The sequence below is a fragment of the Xenopus laevis genome, chromosome 9_10L, assembly GCF_017654675.1.
Source record: "Xenopus laevis strain J_2021 chromosome 9_10L, Xenopus_laevis_v10.1, whole genome shotgun sequence".
NCBI lineage: Eukaryota > Metazoa > Chordata > Amphibia > Anura > Pipidae > Xenopus > Xenopus laevis.
In genome coordinates, this window is record NC_054387.1 from 127,928,186 (window position 1) to 127,948,014 (window position 19,829).

General features: G+C 39.9%; 1 protein-coding gene across 1 annotated transcript; it reads right to left on the minus strand.

Moving 5' to 3' along the window:
• Positions 1 to 3,392: 3,392 nt before the first annotated feature.
• Positions 3,393 to 4,337, minus strand: LOC108701971 (olfactory receptor 1019). The gene has a single exon (XM_018236982.2). The coding sequence runs from the start codon at positions 4,335 to 4,337 to the stop codon at positions 3,393 to 3,395; it is 945 nt and encodes a 314-aa protein (XP_018092471.1).
• Positions 4,338 to 19,829: the final 15,492 nt, after the last annotated feature.

Sequence of the window (19,829 nt, forward strand, 5' to 3'; positions counted from 1 at the left end):
ATTCAGTCGTAGACAGGTTAGATGAGATAGTGGGCAAAGAAAGGGAAAATGGGGGAGGAGATTTGGCTGGGGATACTGTTAAGGATAGGGAGGACCACATGTCATATGTTCAATATGGTGCCAGTATTAAATGTATGTTTACAAATGCAAGAAGTCTGACTGGTAAAATGGGAGAGCTGGAGCTGCTGGTGATGGAAGGAAAATATGATGTGATTGGTGTGGCCGAAACATGGCTGAATGAGTCGCATGACTGGGCAGTAAATATCAGTGGCTATACTTTGTTTCGGAGGGACAGAGGCAATAGAAAAGGAGGAGGGGTATGTCTGTATGTTAGACAGGATTTAAAAGCTCATATAAAGGAGGAGGTTTTGTTAGAAAATGAGGGGGCAGAAGTCGTATGGGTGGAGTTCTTCACCAATTGTAAAGAATCCAGCAAATTAATTGTAGGCGTTGCTATAGACCCCCTAATGTAAGTGAGGAGGAAGAGACAAAGCTCCTAATGCAAATAGTAAAGGCTGCTAGTTTAGGTAAAGTAATGATAATGGGGGATTTTAATTACCCAGATATTGACTGGAGCAACGGTACTGCTAGATCAGTTAATGGGAACAAGTTTATAAACTTATTGCACAACAGTTTTTTAGCACAGGTTGTTGAGGAGCCTACCAGAAAAAATGCTATTCTTGATTTAGTGATCTCAAATGACGCAGAACTTATAGCAAATGTGCAAGTCATTGAACCCCTGGGTAATAGTGACCATAATGTTATATCATTTAATGTCTGGTGCAAAAAACAAAAATATACTGGGGCAACAAAAACCATGAATTTTGCAAAAGCTAATTTTAGTGCCTTGAGGGCTGCCCTACAGAGCATTGATTGGGGCATTAGGTTTTCAGCTAAAAACACAGAACAGAAATGGTTGTCCTTTAAAATGATATTAAATCATTACTGTTCTCAATTTATTCCCTTAAGGACTAAACATAGAAGCTCTAAGAATCATCCTGTGTGGCTTAATACAGAAGTAAAGAAGTTAATGGGAAAGAAGAGAAAGGCATTTAAAAACTACAAATCTGTAGGGACAGAAGCTGCATTTAATGAATATAAACACTGTAATAAATGTTCCGGAAGGCTAAGAAAAGAAATGAAGAGTTAATTGCAGTGGAGGTGAAACTGGCTATAGGATCGGGTACAGAGGGTGGTTGTTAATGGGACATTCTCTACTTGGAGTAAGGTTCTTAGTGGGGTCCCCCAGGGCTCAGTAGTGGGTCCACTTTTATTTAACTTGTTCATTAATGACTTAGGGGAGGGTGTTGTAAGTAATGTATCAGTGTTTGCAGATGACACAAAACTATCCAGCCCAATTAATTCCATCCAGGATGTGGCACTTGCAACAGGATCTTGACAAACTGGCAATCTGGGCAGCTAAGTGGCAAATGAGATTCAATGTTGATAAATGTAAAGTCATGCACCTGGGATGTAAAAATATCCAAGCCACTTATACCCTTAATGGGACTGCACTAGGCAAATCCGTTATGGAAAAGGACCTTGGAGTCCTTGTAGATGATAAACTTGGCTGTAGCAAGCAATGCCAGTCAGCAGCATCAAGGGCAAATAAGGTCTTGAGCTGTATTAAAAGGGGCATAGAGTCACGGGAGGAGGGGGTCATTCTTCCACTGTATAGAGTACTTGTAAGGCCCCATCTAGAATATGCTGTACAGTTTTGGTCTCCATCACTCAAACAGGACATTATTGAATTAGAGAGGGTACAGAGAAGGGCAACTAAGCTGGTAAAAGGTATGGAAAATCTTAGCTATGAGGAAAGACTGGCCAAATTGAAGATGTTCATGCTGGAGAAGAGGCGCTTAAGGGGTGATATGATGACTATGTATAAATATATAAGGGGATCATATAATAATCTCTCTAATGCTTTATTTACCAGTAGGTCTTTCCAGCTGACACGAGGTCACCCATTCCGATTAGAAGAAAAGAGGTTCCAGCTAAATATTGGGAAGGGGTTTTTTACAGTGAGAGCTGTGAAGATGTGGAATTGTCTCCCTGAATCAGTGGTACAGGCTGATACATTAGATAGCTTTAAGAAGGGGTTGGATGGCTTTTTAGCAAGTAAGGGAATACAGGGTTATGGGAATTAGATCATAGTCCAAGTTGATCCAGGGACTAGTCCGATTGTCATTTTGGAGTCAGGAAGGAATTTTTCCCCCTCTAAGGCAAATTGGAGAGGCTTCAGATGGGTTTTTGCCTTCCTCTGGATCAACTGGCAGATAGGTAGTTATAAAAAAAAAAAAAAAAAAAAGGTTGAACTCGATGGACATGTGTCTTTTTTCAACCTTACTTACTATGTTACTATGTTACTATGTTACTATGTAATATTTGACATTTTATTATAATAACCCGTTGTTTGCATCACACTCAGCCTTTATTACTAAGCTACTGTTACATTGCAAATCCAATACCTTTAAAAAAACATGTAAAACATGGGCTGTGAGATGCTTGAATTAAAATATGTCTATAATATTAGGGTATTCTTTTGATGCAAGACAAGAATAATGTTTGTATGTATTTATGTAGGAATGTATTTAAATAAATTAGATATGTTGAAATAATGACATATTTGGTATCACCAAAGGTTACCCTATTCCTGTGTCATTTTATCCTTTGTTTTTTTTCTTTTTTTTACTCTTCTATGTGCCTATAATATAATATATTAAAATATATAATTACAGGTATGGGATCCGTTATCCCGAAACCCGTTACCTTGAAAGCTTAGCATTTCATCCAAATAATCCAAATTTTTGAAAATTATTTTCTTGTTCTCTGTATTAATAAAATAGTACCTTGTATCCAAAGATACTTAATCCTTTTTGGAGGCAAAACCAGCCAGGGTTTATTTTAATGCTTAAATGATTTCTAGTAGACTAAAGGTATGTTATATAGAAAATAACAGGTCCCATACCTGTATATTAAATAATAAAACCTATTTTACTATAGCTACGACAACTTCATACAGTGTTATTATACTATTGATTATCTTTATTCCCTTTGTTCTTGCTGAAACCTTTAAATGATGCCATGGTTGATGGTTAATTGTATAAAACTTTAATATTTTAAAATCTCATTTAGCAGGAACAGAATCAGATGTAGAAATGATCAAGTTGTCAACATGAATTAAATAAGGTTAAATATGGCTAAAATAGCTTTACTCAAAGGCACAGTCACTTCCGGAAAATAAACCCAATCCTTGGGGCTGATTTAAGAATAATTAGTGGTGGGTTTCGCCATTTCAATATCTGAAAAGTCCATTCTTTAAACATAGAATCTACTGGACTGATACACTGGTACTTCAACGCCCAAGCAATAAACTATAAACTCTGCATAGCTTAAATCTTTGTTTGGTAGATTGCTCTTTTCCATAGTTTCTGGAATGCATTCTTTACACTTTTATTCCGCAGACTATATATGATCGGATTTAACATTGGGGTAACTGTGGTGTAGATTACAGAAATGGTTCTGTCCTTGGAATATGTGTAGCTATTGATAGGACGAAAATATGCAATGATGAGTGTGCCATAATACAAAGAAACTACGAGGAGATGTGAAGCACATGTACAAAATGCTTTCATCCTGCCATCTTTAGAGTTTATTTTCAATACTGCAGACACAATGCCAAGGTAAGAGCTGAGAATAATGATACAATTACATATTCCATTAAAAAAGGCAGACACACACACCAAAGTTACATTAAGATTGATAGGGGAACATGCAAGCTGTAAGAGAGAAAGAATGTCACAGTAGAAGTGGTTGATGTGATTAGGGCCACAGAAGTCTAGACTAATAGTCAAAATGGTATGTATGATAGAGTGAAAGCATCCTAATAGCCATGCCAACCATATCAAAATAAAACATATCTTAAAGCTCATTATGTTTTTGTAATGGAGTGGGAGACAAATTGCAACATACCGGTCAAAGGCCATAACAGAGAGAAAATAACATTCTGTTATAGTAATAGCAATAAAGAAAGTCATCTGGGTTATGCAGCCATTGAATGAAATAATGCCTTCCATAGAGATCAGGTCATCGATCATTTTAGGTACTGAAATGGATGGGGACACCAAGTCCAAAACAGAGAAATTAGCCAAAAGGAAATACATTGGAGTGTGGAGCTGATAATCACCAATAATGAGTAGAATGATAAGGCTGTTTCCAATTAATGTAAATATATACAGGAGAGTGAAGATGGAGATCAGTGGTAGTCGATAATAAGGGACGTGAGAAAATCCAAGAAGGATGTAGAACTCAACGGATGTAACATTTCTAGATTCCATGACTATTCCAAACAACACTGCTTTGTTGTCTAAATTACTGCTGTGAAAATATTATCCTAAAATTACACTCAGCACATTGCTTCAGTGTATCTGAATATAGTTGGTCCAATCTTTTGTATTTAACAAGGTTTAAGAATAAGTTTGATTTTGTTCTCCTTACTGAATGGTTCATGTTCATTATCCAGCTAAGTAACTGCAGGTTTCAGTTCATAATGCATTCCCAAAACACTTAACAACCTCCATTCTATTTATAAAAACCTGCAATGTCAACATGGAATGGATTGGAATCCCCGAAGGACAACAAGGTCATCATTAAAACTGCCTTCCTTAATCCCATACCACATACAGTTCTTTAATATGATCGCAGGCTAATGATGCACTATATCTCATGACAGCACAATATATTGTAATTAAGTAAAACACAGTAAAAGATTTTGCAGAAAATCAACATGTCCCAATAGGATGCAATCACAAACAATTGGGCCAGATTAAATTCAGTGAGAAATAGGATTATCATGTGAAAAGTAGTGATAGGTGCATAAATTCGGCAGGCATGGATTTTTGAGGTGAATTCAGGTTCAGAAAAACTTATCTCATGGTTTATCACTTGAAAACTCAACTGAAGTCTATGGGAAAAAACTGGAAGCAAATAAGGAGAAAAGTTTTTTCTCGTCAAATTGAATCTTGTCCATCAGTTTTCACATGATAAATCATGAGATAATTTTGCAATCTGAATTGAATTTGGCCCAATGTTGGAAAATCCAACATTGCTTTCTTATCTAATTGATCTTTCTTATATTTTCCTATTATATCCAAACAAAGCAGGACATGATCCATGGACTGGTCCGATTGCAATTATAGAGTCAGGAAAGATTTTTTCCCAATCTGAGGCAAATTAAAGAGGCTTCAGATGTGTATAATATATAATACAGATGGAGCCACTCTCTTTTGTGCGTTTAATGCGCTGTAACACAAGATAAGCAGCAGCAAGTGCGATATGTCAAGTTGCCTCGTCGCGTTTATTGCAGTTACCAACATGCAATACCAGCTGTGGCCACTAGAGGCCGCCAAGCGCTAGCTAAAGCATTAGGTAGCATTATACATGCATTAATGAGAGAGAAATCGTCAGCAAATTTAACAAGAACATTTTTCTGGCTACTGAGTAAACTAACAGACAGCTGAGATGTCATATTGATTAAGGAATTGGCTTAATTTTAATACAAGGCTGCTTCAATGGGGCACTGGAGGGGCCTCCTGCTAACATCTACAGAAGGGGGTAAACTCTTACATTGCATTGTGAACGACTACATGCAATTGTAGAAGTACCTGTGAAGAACTATTGGGTCTTACGCTCAGAACATGCAACCATTTTATTTGCCCTTATGTAAAACTTGGACTGTCTTGCCTTCATTCCATTCCTTGCTGTCTATTAGTTGTCCAGTGCCGTCTGCATGCTGATATAATGCCTGTAGCTGCAGTCACAGATAGGTGCTGATCACTTGTATGCTTGTGTATGATCATTCACACAAGAATTTGTGGAGCCATGGGGAGGCAGAAATCTTCATGGTCAGATGGGTAATAGGTGTGTCCCAGCGTTTGATTTTGATGTGATATTGGGCTGTGAGACTGATATTTGGACTGTTCCCGAATAAAGTTTTTTTTTTTTTTGCTACAACTTTAAGCATAGTGTAGATAAAGATGTATTTTATTCTCTTTACTTCAGGTATGGTGTTTGTAGCCTAGTGGTTTAAGTGTTAGACTTTCATCATATTGTTAAGTGTTCAATTCCCCGAACATACTTTTTTTTTTTTTTTTTTTAATTTATATTAAAAAGTAAAATGTTCATTTTAATTCAAATTATGCCCAATCACATAATAATAAAGCACATAAAGACTGAAAAGAAATAGTGGCACCATGAACAGTGCAAGGGTAGCTCCGGCAATTTCAAGACATTTAGTCTACCAATAAAATTCCACCCCTGAATTATAATCAGTTTGTTAATACCACTATATCTTTTCATTCCTTAACTCTTTAATCTGCCATTAAACGAAGTTTGCATTCCAATACCAATCAGTGAACTTAATAAAACTTGTGGAGGAAAAAGGGATTGAACTCATAACCTTTGCTATGTAAAGCCAACACCTAGACCATTAGGCTACCAGGTCTAGACGCTTCTAATTTCCTTCTATGTGTCTGTACTCACACAGGCACATGAAAGTGCTGAACGCAGGAAAAATGCAGCATGCTGCATTTTTCTGCGTTTTTCCATGGTTCATCGCTTACATGTGCCTGTGTGAGTACAGACACATAGAAAGAAATTAGAAGCGTCTAGACCTGCGCTCCCCTGCGGCTGAACGCAGCCAAACGGAACGCAGGGGAGCGCACGGCCAAATGCTAGTGTGTACGAGCCCTAACGCTGCTTCTTAAACGCCCTTCTGGCCTCAAGTTGCCGCCACTAGGGTTGCCACCTGGCCAGTAAAAATGATGGTTAGACCAAATGTTATTAATAGGGAAAAAAGATAAATATATAGGAAGGCCGGTATTTTTTTCCAGAAAATGTGGCAATCCTAGCCGCCACCCAGAGCCAGAATGGGACACCCTCCCCGTTTGGCTAGGCCCATGTAAAAAACAAAATATGTGGGCCAGCACAGCGGTGTGCATGGCGCATACGTGCCGGCTTCGGTGCATATGTGCCGGCGTCCATGTATATGTGGCATAGTTGGCAGATGCACACATACATGCCCTAGGCAACCTGTCCAGGCGCAGCACTTGCTGAGAGCGTGCATGCGCGAAGTGACGCCAGCGCATGTGCATATGCGCCTGTGTCACTTTGCACATGCACAAGTTCAACTGGTGTGTGCATGCGTGTAGGCACAAAAACAAGATGGGTGAGGGGACTGGACATGGGTAGGCAACAGAGCTGGTACATGCCTGGCGCCCCCCAGCTTTGCACCCTAGGCATGTGCCTACTCTGCCTCAAGGAGATTTCCTCAGTTTGCGACTAATCTTACCATGTGCCACCACCCTTAAGGTGGCCATACACGTAGAGATCCGCTTGTTTTGTGATTTTGCCAAACAAGCAGATTTCTGATATGCCTATGCCTACATTAAAGTGGGCAATATCAGGCTGATCTGATCGTGGCCCCTAGAGCCCAACAATTAGATCATAATGCAGGCATTAGGATTGCGGAACCACATTAACGAACACATGTGATCGTGATCTAACTCTGCCCGATCGGCATTTGTCCAACTCTCGGCCAGCTGATCAGAGAAGCCTGTCAGAGTGCCCCGTGCACAGGCCAATAAGCTACCAACTCAGTCTGTCAGCAGCTTTTATCAGCCCCTGACCAGCTTTAGGGTAGGGGCACACGGCGCGATTTCGCCGCAATTCTGCGCTGGGCGAGTTGTCGCTGCGTTTTTTAAGCCGAAATAGCTTTGTTAACTTTGGCGCTGGCGTCAATGCAAATCGCGGCGAAATCGCTGCGCTAATTCACACGCGACGATTCGTTTTCTATTGTCGCCCGAAGTTGCCTCGCTGGGCGTTTCCGGGCGACAGTAGAAAAAGAATCGCCGCGTGTGAATTAGCGCAGCGATTTCGCCGCGATTTGCATTGACGCCAGCGCCAAAGTTAGCAAAGCTATTTCGGCTTAAAAAACGCAGCGACAACTCGCCCAGCGCAGAATCGCGGCGAAATCGCACCGTGTGCCCCTAGCCTTATAGGTACTTGTCTGAAACTGTAACTTGAGATCACTTAGCTCTAAACCATCCCCCCATTGCTCTGACTGAAAGCTGCTAGCCAGCAGCTGTGTTTTCCCTAATCCTGTTACACCAATTTATAGCACAGGCAGTGTGATAAGGTGGAGAGGTGGGTGTGGGGCAAGTAGCAGCACTAGCCTAATGATTAATGCCTTGTTTGTCACAATGGTAGTCTAGCGAGTCAGGGGCTTGATTTTCATGTTAGAGCTAAAGTATTTAGTTCCCTTCTGCACCTCTCTTTTACAGGGGCAGGGGAGCAGGGTTAGGGAACCTATGGCTCTGGAGCCAGATGTGGCTCTTTTTATGGTTGCACCTGGCTCTTTGCTAAATCTTTAATAAAAAAAAAAATATATATATATATACTATATAACTAAGCTCTAGAATTCCACATTGGTGGCCTGATAGCAGATACTATACCTGTACTATTTTCTTATAATTTGCTTATGTTGCCTAATTACTATTTAATTGAACTTTTTGCTTAAATTGGTGGATATATTCAATATACTTGTATTTAGTTTTAAAAATATTGTATTGAATTACATTTTAAAAATGTGATGTTTATGGCTCTCTCAGCCACAAAGGTTCCTGACCCCTGCACTATGGTGTTGCTTCCCACTTGGAGTAGCATGGATTAATTTGGGAGAGAACAACCCCAGAGATTATATGAGAAAACAAAGTTTTATATAAAGACATTGTATAAGCCCAAAACAAAACAGAAACAAATGAATGGGTTAATGCTGCAAGCTGGAAATGATGCAGTCCATACAATACATTCTCTATAGCAGTGATCCCCAACCAGTAGCTCCTGAGCAACATGTTGCTCTCCAACCCTTGGATGTTGCTCCCAGTGTCCTCAAAGCAGGAGCTTATTTTTGAATTCCAGGCTTGGAAGAAATTTTTAATTGCATAAAAACTAAGTATGGTGCCAAGTAGAGTCTCCTGTAGGCTGCCAATCCATATAGGGGCTACCAAATAGCCAATCACAGTTTGTATTTAGCACTCCAAGCGACTTTTTCATGCTTGTGTTGCTCCCCAACTCTTTTTACATATGAATGTGGCTCACAGGTGAAAAAGGTTGGGGACCCCTGCTCTATAGCAATTGTAGTGCAATTCAAAACAAAACACACACAATTACAACTATGTGCTTGAACACAGATGATGTAATTGTGGCAGATGATGTAATTGTGGGGAAAATGCTGCATTGGGCGTAAAAACATGTCAATACTAAAAAATGAATAGTAATTGCTCTGTGTCTAGAGCTTTTTTATATAGTTCTACTAGTTTTGGATATGTATATTTTCAGGCCCGGATTTGCGGCAAGGCCACATAGGCCCTGGCCTAGGGTGGCATCAATTGAGGGGCGGCATGCCGCCCAGTCGCACAAGCAGTTTTCTTGGCGGAGCACTAGCGCCGAACGGCTAGTGCTCTGCAACCAAACAAGATGCGCATAAGCGCTTTCTTTACAGAAGGAGGGGGTGACGGAGGATGCCGGCCTCGAGGCGCCCTCAGGGCAAATACGGCCCTGTTTTTCCTGCGTCCGGCACCTACATGCACCTGTGTGACTACAGGCACATTGAAAAGAATTGAATGCGTCTCAACCTGCGCTCCCCTGCGGCCGAACGCAAGAAAATGGAACTCCGTGGACAGGACCTGCGCAGAGAGGTAAGTATCGACTTAGCGGCATTTGCCCAAGGGGGGAGGTAGGCCAGGGGGGAGGGGGGCGGGGGGCCTATGGGGGGATGGGGGCGGCGAGTTTTGCGCTAAAGCCCTTGAGTTCTCCTTTAAGGTAACTTTTAGTATATTATATATAGGGTTGCCACCTGGCCGGTATTTTACCGGCCTGGCCGGTAAAAATAATGGTTGACCCCAATGTTATTAATAGGGAAAAAAGATTAATATATAGGAAGGCCGGTATTTTTTTTCCAGAAAAGGTGGCAACCCTAATTATAGAAGTTTTAAGCAACTTTTCCATTGGTTATTTTTTACAGTTTTATAGTTATTTGGCTTTTTCTTCTGACTCTTTCCAGCTTTCAAATGGGCATAACTGACTCCATCTAAAAACAAACGCTCTGTAAGGCTACAAATGTATTGTTATTATTACTTTTATTACTTATCTTTTTACTCAGGCCTCTCCTATTCAGATCCTATTCAGATCCCAGTCTCTTATTCAAATCAGTGCATGGTTGCTAGGGTAACCTGGACCCTAGCTACCAGATTGCTTAAAATGCAAATTGAAGAGCTGCTGAATAAAAAACTAAATTACTCAAAAACCTTAAATAATAAAAAATGAGGACCAATTGCAAATTGTCTCAGACTATCCCTCTCTACCTCATACTAAAAGTTAATTCAAAGGTGAACAACCCTTTTAAGGCAAAGGGCATTTTTTGTTTAATAAGATCCACTTTTGTGTAACAGAGCTTAAGCTTTGTCTGCCCTTGTTAAAAGTACAAGTGATCTTGCTAGCTTACTTAAATATAACAAAGGTTGCACTGATGCACTGATTTGTGGATTCTGCTGAGAAGAAAAGCTGAAGGTGCTCACATTAAGGTAGAGACACACAGGCAGATTTGGGGGGAGAAACGATCGGAGTGCCAACCCGATGGCAATTTACATTCTAGCCGGCGGTAAAAAGAGATTTGTCGCCGGGCGACTAATCTCCACGAATCTGGTCTAGACGCTGCTAATATCTTTCTATGTGCCTGTACTCACACAGGCGCATGTAAGTGCTGAACGCAGGAAAAATGCAGCATGCTGCATTTTTCTGCGTTTTTCAATGGTTCATCGCTTACATGCGCCTGTGTGAGTATAGACACATAGAAAGATATTAGCAGCGTCTAGACCTGCGCTCCCCTGCAGCTGAACACAGACAAACGGAGCGCAGGGGAGCGCATGGAGAAACGCTCATCTGTAAGAGCCCTTACAGCAATTTAGCATTTTTTGTAGTTCAAATAATATGCAGCTGTGGCCATTAGTGATGTGTGGGTCATGGTTTTCCTGACCAGCACCTGACCCTAACCTGTCCTGCTCCAGCCCAAGCCTGCCCGTACCCATACTTCCGGGGTCCTTATATAAACTTGCTCCGACCTGCCCCGACGATGACGTCACAATGAAGTCACAAAAGGGGCGGGTGAGCAGAAGTGAGACTAAAAAGTTGGTGGGCGGGGAGAGCAGGAGCAGTGCGCAGTCGTCCCAAACCCACCCGACCCACAGGTAAACACTGTGATTTTTTTAAAAACAATGGCATGAACCGTGCCAAACAAACGTATGTGTGCCTTAAAGATAGGGTTGCCACCTGGCCGGTATTTTACTGGCCTGGCCAGTAAAAATGATGGCTGATCCCAATGTTAATAATAGGGAAAAAATATAAATATATAGGAAGGTCAGTGATCCCAATGTTATTAATAGGGAATAAAGATAAATATATAGGAAGGTCAGTGATCCAATGTTATTAATAGGGAATAAAGATAAATATATAGGAAGGTCAGTGATCCCAATGTTATTAATAGGGAATAAAAATATATAGGAAGGTCAGTGATCCCAATGTTATTAATAGGGAAAAAATATAAATATATAGGAAGGCCGGTATTTTTTTCCGGAAAAGGTGGCAACCTTACTAAAAGAGCAGTTTCTACATGGAATCTCTTGTATACATTTAACTCACTAAGAGGAGGGGAAGAAAATGAATACATGTAAAAATCTATGATCAGAAGAATCTTGTCCTGCCTCCTTCAAACATGTATCTGCTTCAGTATATATTATAGGAGTTTTGTAAGCTAAACAGTAACATTAGTACTGGTAGTCTAAAAAAAAAAAAAAAAAAAAATGAACTGAGTAGATTCAAACCCACAATTCCCATATGATAACCCTCTGCCCTAACCACTAGGCTACCAATGCCAGTAATGTACTGTTAGCTCCAAAACGTTCTCTTATGGCTGATAGAGTCAGTTAAAAACTTAATTAAAATTGATGTACTAAGGATACTATAAATCTTAACAGAAAATGACAAACATTTGCTAGTTTTTATTTATTCATTTATTTTTACCAATTTATTAATTAATTCACTTTTTAAACCTAGCTACAGGGCCAAGTTTATGGAATGAAGAAAATGTAAAGTAAAGCCTATAGTCAAAAATGTAATGCCCAAACATTTACTTGGATTGACTGTGTGTGCCCCAAATGGTTACATTTGGCTCCGTTTCTAAAGTCTTATCAATATTAAGTTTACAGTAGTTTGCTTACTGTCACGACTCACGAGAGCTTACAGAGCATTGCAAATGAACGGTATATTAGGCGCCACCTGGTGGCCGATTGTGGAATTGCGCCTATTTTAATTTAATTCTCTTCTTCTCTGACCGACGGGGCATCGTGTTTCCCTGCACTTAATGCGAACAGCGCGTTTATCTGGATTAGTTACAGCGCGACAAACGTACAATCAATTCTGGCTTCATCTGTATATATATATATATATATATATATATATATATATATATATATATATATATATATATATATATATATATATATATAGACTCAAAAGGTTGAACTTGATGGATGTGCGTCTTTTTTCAACCTAACTTTCTATGTTACTATGTTGCAAGGAAAACAATAGCGGTAATTTACAGAAACTAACTGGCCTGGTCCAAGGTGCTGTCTGGTTCTGGACTATCATATTTTTACCAATGGGGAAAGGCCTCCACCACACCCTAACTTGCATGTCTGAATGATTTGCAAGTTACAGGATGTGTAGGGGGTTGGAGGAGTTGACAGCTGCATGCTACCCCCAAAAAATCAGGCAGCACTTTATTCATAGGGGTGGATGCAGGTTTCTGCACTCTACAGCAGTGCCAATTCAAATAAAATGGTGGATTTTTCCATTGTTTACAATTTGCACACTGCCTTCCACTTTGTAAATGGGCCCTAGTATCTCATTTTGGTGCAGCCTATTTCATTTGAACACTACAGATCTCCTTTGAAAACAAGTGCAATGTGCAAAATGTTAAAATGGACACAAATCACTATGGGGTCATTAACAGTGGTTCATCAACAGTTTTGGAAGAGTGCAATCAGTCTTTTTTTGCACTTTGTACTTCCAGCATAAATGAATTGCTGCAGGTCTCAGTTCTGTGTTTTGGAACATAGAAACCTGTGTCCATTCCCATGAATACATTGCAGTTTAGGAAGCTGATGAAGGCTGCATCAGGGCCCCATAACTATTATTCACTTAAAGGCAGGGCTTGATGATGGCATCAGTTTTGCACCTCATCTAGATTTTTGATCCAGTGTCGGTGCGGAGTGCAAACAGACCCCATACAGATGTGCTCTTTGCATGAGTAGTAAAAGGCTTGTGTACCACTTGGTGGCCTTGCACTGCTAACCAGAGTCTTGGAAAAAGGACAAATCTATCCTGATGCATTGGATTTGTTCCAGAAATTCTTGTTTTAAGGATGGGTCTGTCTCTTTCCATTTTGGAGATACTGATCATTGTGCTGCAGATAAAATGTAATTGCCAATGCCAAGCCTTTGTACCCTTTTTTTAAACTTTGGGGTTATAATTTGAGCAGAACATTTTCAATACTATACAATATAAAATATTAACCATTTGAAATATAAACCATCCAGGAACAATTTTATGATAAATACATAATATGGTGGCTTCTCTTTAATTCCCTTTTTTTTTCATTGTGTTCTCTAGATGTCCTGAAGCAGATGTTCTTTACACATGGATGGTGAGTTCATTATGTGTCCTGTCTACTTAAATAGACAGGACATTTTGTTTGTGCTTAAAATTGTTTGAAAAATAATATTTCAGTCACTATTATGTGAGATGAAAAACAAAGGTTGACAGTGTAGGAAGGTAAGTTTCATAATTACAATAATGTAGAAAATATATATTTGGTATTTTTTCAGACAGTCAAGTTGTGTAATTCCAGAAAAATTATTCAATGATTAAAGTAGAGGAAATTACATACACTATAACGCCACTGTATGTGGACACGTCTGTCCAATATTTCATTCTCGACCAAAATATTAATATGACGTTTGTTCTCCCTGTCCTAGAAGCCTCTACTGTTCTGGGAAGGCTTTTCACTAGACTTTGGAGCACTGTCAATGGGCTTTGCTTTAATTCAGCAACAAAATCATTAGTGAGGAGGACACTGAAGTCAGCTCACACTGTTTCTTCAAATCATCTCACAGGTGTTCAGTTTGATTGATGTCAGGCCTCAGAGATTCTATTGTAGCAATCAGTTTGTACTAAACAACAGCGGGCACTTGTCTTACTCTTCCATGAAGCAGGAGAAACCTTTCCAGCATTGGTCTTCACCAGCACTCTTTTGGAGAACCTGAATTATCTGTGGTGGTACCAACAGGGTGTCTATTTGCTACAGAGATAAGAATAGTTTAGTTGAAGTACAGAGTAGGGTGAGGCAAAAATTTAATTTGGGGCAGACAACAGTTCAGACCAGGTCCCAAAGCATCAAGGTCAATTAACATGCAGAAACAGAAAAACATACTTTAACAAATTTGAGCAAGATCTGAGGTCACATAGTAAGCATAAGCATAGTAAAATGACCAAACCTGAATTCATAGAGAATTTGGCACTAAAGGATGTAAGGTTTATTAATGATAATATTATTCACCCCTCTTACTAGGGTTACGCTTATTTTGAGCAAGCAGACAAATAATCCACACCAAGGGGCTGTAATGGAAAATGGAGACCTTACCCCACGGGACATCCAAGATGGCGACCTCCTGCTCTATCATCGAAATCATCAACCCTGTGGCTGTTCGTCTTCAACTTCCTCCTGAACTGCGGATACCCAATGTTTTTCATGTTTCCCTGCTTAAACCTGCTATGTCTTGTCCTTCTTCTTCTTCTTCTCCAGCTCCTGTTTTGGTTGACGATCATATGGAATTTGAAGTCAAAAGAATCTTGGACTCTCGTATTTCCAGGGGCATTCTTCAATATCTTATCGAGTGGAAGGGGTTCGGTCCTGAGGAGTGTTCTTGGGTGAGAAGCTCCGACGTACATGCACCTGTCCTGGTTCGTAAGTTCCACAGACTCTTTCCTTCTTCCCCTAGCCTCGGTGGTCCTGAGGCCCCCCCAAGGAGGGGGGTACTGTAATGGAAAATGGAGAACTTACCCCACGGGACATCCAAGATGGCGACCTCCTGCTCCACCATGCGGTTCTTCCTGGTCGTAATATGACTGCGTCTGAAACGTGTCGCCCCAGGATTGGTCGCCGGCGACGGAATGGACGCCGGCGTCAGAATGTGCGTCGGCGTCAGGACGCCAACGTGAGGACGCCGGCGTAGGCGTCATGACGTCACCGCGTCAAGTTTTGGCGCCAACTTTGGACTATTTATTCCTAATTGCCCTTTTCATCCTTGCCCAATTATAGGTCTATCTTGTATAGTTCCTGGGTGTGATTTACTGTTTTTCTGATTATCCGTGTACCGACTTCTTGCCTGTTTTACGACTCTGATCCTTGCTGCCTGTATTTGACCATTTGCCTGTTTACGACTATTCTCTTGATAAATCCTTTTGTACCGCGAACTTGGTGTTACTGCCTCCTCCTTGGTTCACACTACAACAGAGCCTTCGGGCCCTGACAGGGGCCAATTTATCAAGGGTTGAATTTCGAGGGTTAATAAACCCTCAAATTCGACCCTCGAAGTAAAATCCTTCGAATTCGAAGGATTTTAGCGCAAATACTTTGATCGATCGGGTAAGAATAAGGAGTCACAACACAGTAAGGAGACTGATAAAGCTTTGATTGATTGTTCTTGCAGTGAAGCAGAGTTGGTTTTGGGTCAGTGAAACTTTGAATCTAATAAATGCTATAAGGTATATGGGGAAAATAGATTTCTAAATAATGATTTCTTACATACAGGTATTACACATCCAAATCTCTTTTGTTCCCTTTAAATTTGCAAATGTTTACTATATACCTGTATCTCAAATATAATATTGATTCAGGTGACTGAATCCTGTCTGGAACACATACAAAGAGGGAGGTCTTGTGGATGGGAGAAACCCTAGAACTGTATAAAGCTGAAGAAAGAGAGTTGCAAAAAGACAAGAGCCAAGAGATAGAAGCAGCCAATTTCATCAGTTAGTGGTAAGACATTATCAAATATGTAATTAGCTCTGTTTATTTACAGCATTTATACCTCTGACATAGTAACGCTCAATTTTAATTTTCTTCCCTATGTGCTTTAATATTTGAATACCATAACCCTGTTTGCAGTACACATAACATGGGGGCAAATTTACTAAAGGACAAAGTGGTTATAGCTAGTGAAAATTTGCCAAAAACAACGCTTCACAGGGACATCGCCAATTTACAGGCGTAGATAACAATCCGCTAGCGAAAGAGCCATGGGCGTCCACAGAGGGGGGCAAGAGGGGGCAGTGCCCCCCCTGGGACTGTCCACACAAATCTCTCTGCACGCTTAATTTTACCCACAGCCAGGCCCAAATTCTTCCCAACTGCCTCCCCCAGTCTCCGGGCCGGGCTGACTCTGATTGACGTCACTGATGCCGCCGCAACGTCGCCGACGCAACGTGACGTCGCCGACACAACGCGACGTCACGTCACCACTCGCCAGGGTGCTTTGGGAGGACGAGTGCGCGCGAGCTGAGCGATGAAAAAGAAATACAGTAGGTGAGGCTTTTTTTTTTCTCTCCAGCCCACTGTGCCCAGGGGTTTCTCTCCAGCTCTGCTGCTCTGCCTTCACTGATGGACAGATATTCAGATGGCATTCTGCTGCTTACACTACTGATGGACAAAAGCAGACTCTGCTAAAAAATATAGTTAGCTAACTTTCCCTGTCAGCCCATCTGAATAGCCGCAGATTATTAATCCCAACTATTCATCTCAGTATGTGCGGCGAGGCAGTTTTACTAGGGCAACAGCAAAATGTGATAATCTAAGGTGAAACGTGCTGAAATCTCTGCTCTATATAGAAATAGACCCTACAATGAAGTACCTAGCCTGTTCTCTGCATATGCTGATTGTATGCTCTTTGGCACAGATGTTGCCCTAAAATATTTTCTATTTTAATATTAAAAAAATCATGTACCCTTATTTTATCTGTATCATGCTTCCTGATCAAATTAGACCCCTGAGTCTATGGTGAAGTTCTTGAAACTGTTTGTTGTCAGTATATGTGATTTACTGTTCTACGGGTTCCTTGTCTCAAGTTTTGTGACATTTGCACATAGCTTTGCACTTTATTCAATGCTATTTATATTATTTTGGGAGAGTAACATTTTTACATATATATATATATATATAAAGTGTTGTGGTTGCAGATTCATCAGTAGTTTCAATTTAAAGGAGAAGGAAAGCTACGAGACAGTTTATTGCCAACAGATTAGCCACAATAGTGCAAGCTAGAACACTATATTTATTCTGCAGAATGCTTTACCATACCTGAGTAAACAGCTCTGGACACTGTCTCTGTTTATTTAGGATAGAGGCTGCCATATAAGCTTGGTGTGACATCACTTCCTGCCTGAGTCTCTCCCTGCTCACTAACAGCTCTGAGCTCAGATTACAGCAGGGATGGGAGGAGGGAGGGGGAGAGGAGCAAACTGAGCATGCTCAAGGCCATGCCCTGGAGGTTTAAGATGAAAACAGGAAGTCTGATACAGAAGCCCATGTGTACACAATAAAAGGAAAGAAATGCTGTGTTTCTTTTGACAGAGGACTCAAAGCAGCATTACTTTGAGTGTTTACTGGTGTATTTATATAGACCTTTCTGATAAAGCTTACTTAATTTTAGCCTTTCCTTCTCCTTTAAAGGAACAGTTCAGTGCAAAAATAAAAAACTGGATAAAAAGATAGGCTGTGCAAAAATAATGTTTCTAATATAGATAGCCAAAAATGTAATGTACAAAGACTGGAGTGAGTGGATGTGCAACAGAACAGAACACTACTTCCTGCTTTTCAGCTCTCTAACTCTGAGTTAGTCAGTGACTATAAGGGGGGCCACATGGGACATAACTGTTCAGTGAGTTTGCAATTGATCCTCAGCATTCAGCTCAGTCAATTATGTCCCATGTGCCGCCCCCCCTCAAGTCACTGATTGGTTACTGCTTGGTAACTAATCAGTGGAAAACAAGAGAGCTGTAAAGCAGGAAGTAGTGTTCTGTTCTGTTACACATCCAGTCACTCCAGCCTTTACACATTACATTTTTTGGCTAACTAACTATATTAGAAACATTTTTTATGTTGCACAACCTATTTATTTACCCAGTTTTTATTTTTATACTGAACAATTCCTTATACTGATGACATATTTTTCTTATTTATTTGCTGTTTAGAGCAAACCTGTTTTGTGCCATACTCAAACAGGGCACGGGCGTCTGTTTTATTATGTTTTAAAATTTATTTTTACAAATAAATTATTATTTTTGATCCATCTATTGTGTGTATCTGAGTACTGAATGTTAATAGTAGGTTGCTGAGTAGAGCAGAGTAGCCGTAAAAAGCACTCACTTGTAGTACAGTTGTAAATGTATTCAGTAATCAAAATAAATTCAGCTAGAATTGTTTTTTTTTTTTTTACATACATACATCTTCTTGATCTTGTACCTCAAAATCACAAATTGGGCTTTAGCGCTGGTACATTGGAACTTTATATATATGTATATATATATATATATATATATATATATATATATATATATATATATATATATATATATATATATATATATTATATATATATATATATATATATATATATATATATGTCTGTTGGGGATGCTACCCTAAACTAAATTACTTGCCCCCCTGGAAAATTTTCTGCGGACGCCCATGGAAAGAGCTCTGCTTCGACAGTTTATACCTGGTGAACTGATAAGATGAAACAACATCCTCAGTGACATCATATCCCGTATGCTGAAAAGTCATAAAAAAAGACAAAACGCTGGCGTTTTTTCATGTTTTTAAATGGGATTGTGTTTAAAAGTTTAAAAGACCTATATGAAATATGAACTATATGTACCTACCCTATTCAAATTGACTTAAGTGTACTTTAAGTGTTTCGCTAGGCAGAAATTAACGCTATTGAAAGCTAGCTATGAAATGGTCGGGCTGACAAATTTTCAATGGCGATGCTTCGCCAGCATTTGTCTGTCGAAACGTAACTTCGCATTTTGATGAATAAGCGTAAGCACTTTGAATTAACTGCTAATGAAGTTGCGCAAAGTGTGACGGAGACTTCCTAGGTGAAAATTTGCCCTTTAGTAAATTTGCCCCATGTTATATCTGGGATTCTGCCATACTCTGTAAGGGTTGGCTTTCCACTAAGTGAACATATCTGCTCTGTGGGAGAACACTGACACTATACGGGTAACCCACTATTAGCAAGGCAAAGTGTTCAAAAAATGAGTGCCTTGCCTGCACCCCATAATGTGTAACCTCTGACATGACTGATGCAGACAGACCTAGGGAAGAAATGCTGCCTCAATAAGCACTAAGACACCCCTCAAAAGTTCTAAAATGTTACTTTGTGTATTGTTAACTTTAGCAAAGACAACCATTGAAAAAAATATTTTAACAATGTACAGTTTTTTCAATTGTATTTCAATGAAATTTTATCAAAGATACATTATTTTTTATGTATACCATCTAGTCACATCAACTTATCTCAACATGATGGCGCCTCTTTATTCTATGATATTCCTACTCGTGATTGATCTTGCTCCCTTTATACTTGGTCAAG